The 7,225-nt window shown below is 52.7% G+C and overlaps 1 protein-coding gene across 3 annotated transcripts in view; it reads left to right on the top strand.

The window, feature by feature from the left end:
* PTPN5 (protein tyrosine phosphatase, non-receptor type 5) overlaps positions 1–7,225 on the top strand; it is a 31,050-nt gene that overhangs the window by 12,218 nt on the left and 11,607 nt on the right. The window contains exons 1-5 of one of the 3 annotated variants that reach the window (XM_015568581.1): positions 4,446–4,619; positions 4,776–4,969; positions 5,428–5,511; positions 5,769–5,846; positions 6,288–6,529. In XM_015568581.1, coding sequence (XP_015424067.1) covers positions 4,796–4,969; positions 5,428–5,511; positions 5,769–5,846; positions 6,288–6,529 — 578 coding nt within the window. In that variant the 5' untranslated portion in view covers positions 4,446–4,619; positions 4,776–4,795. Of the gene's footprint in view, positions 1–4,445; positions 4,620–4,775; positions 4,970–5,427; positions 5,512–5,768; positions 5,847–6,287; positions 6,530–7,225 lie in introns of those variants that run through there. The other 2 variants (XM_015568580.1, XM_006770893.2) reach the window with 2 other exon arrangements.

The raw sequence follows: 7,225 nt of genomic DNA, 5'->3' as shown, positions 1-7,225 counted from the left end.
TGGTGCCTGCAGAGACTGTGTCCATGTGACATGCTAGCAGGTATAAAGTGGGAAGACAATAAGGCAAGAAATAGAGAAGCAGATTTTGATTTTTGTTTTCTTCAGGAGAAAAAGCTACCAAGCGTATGTGTGTCTTTAATGTGTATGTGAAACATTCAGTTATTTGTCTATATACTAGAGGCCTGGTACACGAATTCGTGCACCAGTGGGGTCTCTTGGCCTGGCCTGCAGGATCGGGCTGAAACTGGTTCTCCAACATCCTCCGAGGGGTTCCAGATTGTGTGAGGGTGTAGGCCAGGCCAAGGGACCCCACTGGTGCACGGTCAGGCCAGGGAGAGATGCAAGGGGTTGGCTAGCTGGGGAGGGACTGCGGGAGGGCTCCAGGGAGTGTCTGGCTTGTCTCACTCAGTCCCAATCGGCCGGACCTCAGCAGCAAGCTAACCTACCAGTCAGAGCATCTGCCCCCTGGTGGTCAGTGCACATCATAGTGAGCTGTTGAGCAGCCTTAGCATATCATTAGCATATTATGCTTTAATTGGTTGAACAGGCAACCGAACAACCAGACACTTAGCATATTAGGCTTTTATTATATAGGATTATTGATTATATTCCCCTTCCTCTTTTCACCTATCTCCCCAACCCCCTCACTTCTGGTAACCATCGGTTTGGTCTGTGTTTCTATCCATTTGTTTTCTTTTTAAATATATTTTTATTGAGTTCAGAGAGGAAGGGAAAAGGATAGAGAGATAGAAACATCAATGGTGAGAGAGAATCATTGATCGGCTGCCTCCTGCACTCCCCCTACTGTGGGGATCGAGCCCGAAACCTGGGAATGTGCCCTTGACCAGAATCAAACCTGAGACCCTTCAGTCTGTAGGCCGACGCTCTATCTACTGAGGCAAACCAGCTAGTGCTGTGTTTTTATCCATTTAGATGTGACCAGTGGGAGTCAGGGCCCTGAAACAGGGCATATTAACTAGGCCTCATGGTATCTAATCTCAGAACTGTGATCTTTTTTAAAATATTTTTTCTCACTAAAAATAAATATATGTGTATATATACACATACATGTGTATATACTCATACACACATTTATTTATTGAAGAAAATCTGGAATATATAAACAATGAAAAAATCACCTATAATTTCACCCTCTTCCAGAGAACTGTCGTTAGCACCTGGCTGCTGTTCTTCCCACTAACCGTGTGCGTTATGGAGCACTTACTGTGTGCCAGGCATCGACTGTGCTGCAGGCTCTGCAGGCACTATCTCGTGTCAGCTCTTGTCTTACATCTGGTATACTCCACCTTTCTACATGCACATTTACACTTTCTTAGTTTTAAGGCCAAGGGGATCATACTGTTTTGTAACCTTGCCTTCCTCACTGCAATAGCATTGAAATTTCTTTCTATGTTATTAAATATTCATCTACAGGATCATTTATAACATCGGCATAATATTTTATTGCAGGCGAGTTCCATGCTTCTCAGACTGGGGTGCATGTACCCCTGAGGGCAAAGCCACAGGATAAATGTAGCAAAACGTTCAAAATTGTTTGAGCTGTGTTCTCCCAAGACCCAGCCCTCTGTCCTCCTGGGTGGCAGGAACGTCTGAGAAGCACGGAGTTCTAGTTCAAGCCCCTCGTTTTACAGATAAGGCACCCGAGGCCCAGGGAGAAGGAGGGAGCTTGTGTGCCCCTCCCAGCCTTCCATATTTGGCAGCATCCTTCCACTGCTTTTTCAGAGGGTGTGGGTGGAGACCTTGCCACTTGAGTAATAAAACCTCTGCATATCTATAGTGGAAACTCTTGGCTTCCTGCATGATCCATCTCTTAGCAGTAGTTTTGTTTTTCTCTTGCCTTGCCGGCCAGGATCTGAGCTGTGCGCTCCTGTGGTTCCTAACTGTAGTCTCTGTGGGCAAAGGTGGAGGCCCTCCTCCAGCCCCCATGGACTCCAGCAGCACTCAGATTTGTCTCTTAATGCACTGTATGAATCCACTGGTCTGTTTTACCCAGGAGACTGGGAGGCCTGTGTAATCATTATCATCATCTGACGTGTATCAAGCACCTTCTAGAATCTAGATGCTTCCAGATAAAACACCATGCTGCATGTTTTATCTGAAGTCTTCATAACACCTTTTCAAAGCAGGTATGATTGTCCCCATTTATCAGTAAGAAAACTGAGCCAAAGATGATTACTTGCGCATCCTCATTCACTGATAAGTATTTACGGCAGGATTATATGCCAGGACTTGCGTTAAACGCTGTGGACAATCATGGTGAACAAAACTGATACCACTCCTGGAACTTACAGTGGGGGAGATGATATTCAACAAATACGTGTTCTTAAATATGTTTTTTAATTGATTTCAGAGAGAGGAAGGGAGAAGAGAGGGATAGAAATATCAATGATGAGAGAGAATCAGCCAGCAGCTGCCTCCTGCACAACCCCCACTGGCAGTATTTACGGCAGGATTATATGCCAGGACTTGCATTAAATGCTGTGGACAATCATGATGAACAAAACTGATACCGCTCCTGCCCTTATGGAACTTACAGTGGGGGAGATGATATTCAGCAAATACGTGTTCTTAAATATGTTTTTTAATTGATTTCAGAGAGAGGAAGGGAGAAGAGAGGGATAGAAATATCAATGATGAGAGAGAATCAGCCAGCAGCTGCCTCCTGCACAACCCCCACTGGCGATCGAGCATGCAACCTGGGCATGTGCCCTGACTGGAAATCAACCCAGGACCTTCCGGTTCATGGGTCGATGCTCAACCACTGAGCCACAATGGCCAGCTCAACAAATAATTGTACAAACTGTAGTGAGTGTAATGTGGCCCAGAACCTGTCCAGCTGCCTCAGTTTAAACCCACTTCAGCCACTTACTAGCTAGCCCAGCCGTGGGCAAACTACGGCCCGCAGGCCGAATCCGGCCCTTTTGAAATGAATAAAACTAAAAAAAAAAAAAATGACCGTACCCTTTTGTGTAATGATGTTTACTTTGAATTTATATTAGTTCACATAAACACTCCATCCATGCTTTTGTTCCGGCCCTCCGGTCCAGTTTAAGAACCCATTGTGGCCCTCGAGTCAAAAAGTTTGCCCACCCCTGGTCTAGCCTCATCTTGGTCTTCTGTAAAAAGAGGATAATAGTAGTACCCACTTCATAGGAGTACTGTGAAGCGAGTAAATCAGCAAAGGTAAAGCCCCCAGAGCAGGGCCTTGCACATTCCAGGGGTATTGCTGCTGCTGGGACGAAGGAGAGGCTTAGGGTGCCCAGTGCACATGATAGGGCAGGGCCTACGTCTGGTGACACTGATTGAGTTCCACAAGAGGAATAGGAGTTAACTTGGCAAAGTGGGGGGATGACAGGGGGCAGGGTGTTCAAGGTATGTTCCAGGCAGAGGGAATCGCCTGTGCCAAGTACCGAGGGTGGACTCACCTGAGGAAATGCACGGAGTGTGGCTGGAACACTGCAGGTAGGGAGCCATACAGGTCAGCATCTGCAAAGGAGGCGCCTGTGGTGGAAATGCAGCTGTTTCCGGGACCTGCGCTCTGCACGGCACTGTTGGTCCAGGCCACGGGAGAGGCTTAGTCAACGTCCCGTGAGCGAGCGAGCGAGCAAGCACAAGGACAGACAGCTACGCTGGCCTCACGTGGTCTTGCTGTGGGTGTTCCATTGTCCCCCAACCAGAAGAGGAATCCATTGTCCCGTATACACAGCAGTGTGTAGACAGTCCCATCCCCACAGTCAAGCGTGACACAGCCCTGTTGCTGGTTCCTCCCTTCTTGGCAGTAGACTGGAACGTGTGGGTTTGGATGGGGATCTTCCACATCCGGGACTCAGCAAGGTGGCTGCTGCTGCTGCTGGAATCCCTGCACTGCAGTCAGGGCCCGAGATCTAAACCAGTGGTGTTCAGACTCTCTCAGGAGTGGAAGCCTGTGTTGAAATGATCTTAAAGGAAACCCAGTAGGTGGCACGGGGACAAGCAGAGCTTCCACAGGTAGAGGGACTCGGCGCTTGTTAATACCTGGTGCACCTGAGTGAATACTAGGGCTCCACAAAGCACAGTTAGAAATCCAAGGACTGAGCCCAACTCGCACTGTCCAGCTGTGGAAACTGAGGCCAGGAGAGGGGGTGACCCTCCCAAGGTCACACAACGAGGGACAGACCCAGAACCAAATTCCAGACATTGGATAATCAATTTTATTACACCCAGATTTTCCTACCCACCACCCTGCCCGCCCACACACCTCCTCGAGGTGTGTGGTCCTCGAGGTTGGGGAAGGGCTGTAGCTAGGATCTTGTCACGTGTCCAGCCTCCAGCCCCAAGCCCCAGTCAGAGCCCAGGGCACGGGAGTCAAAAATCCGGAAGGCAGGCGTGGGCGGGTTATTCACGTGCGCAACCTGGTTGTGCTGTGTCTTTTCTCTCTCTCTCTCTTTAATTGAGTTTGAGGTGGTTGTTTTTTGTTTCCTTAAGAAATGGAAAAGAATGAAGCTGCATAAACACAAGGATGTTAACTCCCTGAAAAACCTCCTGCCATTTTAACTCTGTTACTGGAGAAATAAAAGAGAAATAATTTGTCCACCCACACTTAGCTGTTTCTGACGAAGGTAGGTGAATATTGCTTTGCTAATCGAGGGTGACTGCTGGAAGTGGAGCCACGCTGACTGATCCTGGATTGAGAGGAAGGCACGGCAGCCCCAGGAGGAGCGGCCGCCGTGGGCCCACGGGCCCCGAGTCAGCGGCCGGCTGTCCTCCTTCCACAGGTCTCCCCCAGCCGGTAGTGATGGAGGCCCTGGACCAGGCCGAAGAGCTCACGGACTCACGGAGAGAAATGCCACCGCCACCCCCTCCTTCATCGCCCTCTGAGCCAGCGCAGAAGCCGCCACCTCCGGGCACCTGGAGCCACTCCCTCACGGTCAAGAGCAGCCTGTGCCTGTTGGCTGCCTCCCAGTTCCTGGTAAGGACATCACAGGCCCCAGGAGGGATTGGAGAGAGTGCGGGTTGAGGGACAGCCCTCCACCTCCTCCCCAAGCTGGCCACCTGGGGATGCCGAGAGGTGAGGGCCCTTCTTAGTGCCCCTCGGGGACTCCCAGCCCTCGGCTGGAGTTCTGAGCTACCGCCTCCATAGCCAAGCCCCTCACCCCCTGCCCTCCCTCACCCCAGGAGCAGGAACAGCCTCCTCCCAAGCCTCTGGCCCTACTCGGTCTCTCTCTGAGGACTTCCTGTCTCGGGGGGCCCCTGGGAAGGGCTATCCCTTGACTCCTGTAGTCAGCTCTTCCCCAGAGAGAGTCCCGGGCCTTCTTTGGCGCGCAGGACCTGGGCCCTTCCCTCAGGTCCCAGGCTGGACCTTGGGGCCAGGCTGGAGTGGGAAGGGGCGCACAGAGCCCAGCCTCCTAACTCAGTGCACTTGTCCAGCTTGCCTGCGGCATGCTCTGGCTCAGCGGCTATGGCCCCAGCTGGTTGCAGAATGCCACACTCCTGGAACAGCTGGGACCCAGGGTGAGTAAGCTCGGGGGCCTCCAGGGCAGGGGCAGCAGTGGGGGGCCTCCCTTTGCACCAAGCCCTGCGCAGGCCATCTCTGAGTTCCGAAGGCAGCCCCACCCCCTGGAGCTCTTCTCCCTGCTCCCCACCCAGATCTGATCTGAAGTTTTCAGAGCCTTGGTTCTGTCCCTGCTGAAACAGATGAGAACTCTGCCCCCTCCCCACCCCCACTCCCACCCCCAACCACCTTGACCTGTCTGTCTGGTGTTCCGTAGGCCTGGCTGGGCGTTGGGACCTGGGAAGTCCCCAGTCTGCTGCTGGTCTCTCTGTCTGTGCTCCTCGCTACCAGCCTGGTAAGGTGCCTCCTAACCCTGAGCCCTGATCCCCACCAGCCCCCGTTAGACATTCTGGATCGGTCTGAGGGATAGGCTGTTTGTCTCTCTCCATCCGTGTGCCCCGTATGGGGTGAGAGCACCTTCAGAATTGTTCTACAGTGTTCTAGGCAGGGGAGCGGGGCCAAGGCAGGGAGAAGACAAGTAGGAGCCCCCACAGCCCACCAAGAAGCCCTCAATCCACAAGAAACTAAGAGGTCAAGGGAGGGAGGGGTCAGGGAGGACAAGGTGGGGGGTGGAACCTGCCATCCCTGTGAGGGGCAGTGCCGTGCAGGTAGCTCCCAGGAGAGCAGGGCTGCTCTAGACATATTGAGGGGCAAGGGGCTTACTTCCACGCGCAGCCCACCAGCGAGGGGGCAGCAGCATGGTCCCAAGTCCATGATGCTATATCCCTCCAACCAGGTGTGGCACCTCCTGAGGGCTCACCCAGAGCCACCCACACCACTGCCCCCCGAGGACAGGCGCCAGTCGGTAAGCCGCCAGCCCTCCTTCACCTACTCGGAGTGGATGGAAGAGAAGGTCGAAGATGACTTCCTGGACCTGGACCCCGTCCCCGAGACTCCTGTGTTTGACTGCACGATGGACATCAAGCCTGAGGCCGACCCTGCCTCGCTGACCGTCAAGTCCATGGGTCTGCAGGAGAGGTGGGAGGCGTGGAGGAGGGGTGGGCTCTCTGGGCCCTGGAGCTCTCAGCTCCCGGTCAGATGCCTGACTCTTAACTCCCAGTGCCCAAGACCGGGCTGACCTCGTAGCTTAGCCAGTGTACACACATGTTCTTTAGGTCTGATCAGAATGCCCAGGGTGAGTGCTGAGAAATACTGTAACTGCACACAAGCACATAGGCATGCACGGGGTATACACGAGCACACGCACAAGGGTATACATGAGCACACTCACCCGTACATTCCTGTGTGCAAGTAAGTTTGGGTCTGTTTCTTTACTGCAGGTCTTGTCAGGTCCTTTAACGTGCTCCTGTTCACTGTAAATGAGCAAGGGGGTGTATGTGACATTCCTCAAAGTTGCTTGACCACAGAACCGTTTATAGAGTGTGTCTTTGTGTTCCCCAGATCACACTGTGGGAGGTGTCGACACCCTCTTTTCAGATCACACCAGTTTGAGTTGCACACACGGTGTCATGGACAGAGCGCGGGATGAGGAGTCAGTACACCTAGCTTTTTGTTTCAGCTCTGCTGCCCCCTTATTGCACGAGCTTGGACAATGCTTGTCCCCTCTCTGGGACTCGGTTTCCCTTTCCGTGTACTGAGGGCCCTCTCTGTGCTGGGCCCTTGGACAGTGAACACAGAGGAGTCTGTCCAGGGCAGACCCCCTTGCCGCCGCCA

The sequence above is a fragment of the Myotis davidii genome, unplaced genomic scaffold, assembly GCF_000327345.1.
Source record: "Myotis davidii unplaced genomic scaffold, ASM32734v1 scaffold2325, whole genome shotgun sequence".
Taxonomy (NCBI): domain Eukaryota; kingdom Metazoa; phylum Chordata; class Mammalia; order Chiroptera; family Vespertilionidae; genus Myotis; species Myotis davidii.
This window is presented reverse-complemented; position numbering and strand designations above follow the sequence as displayed.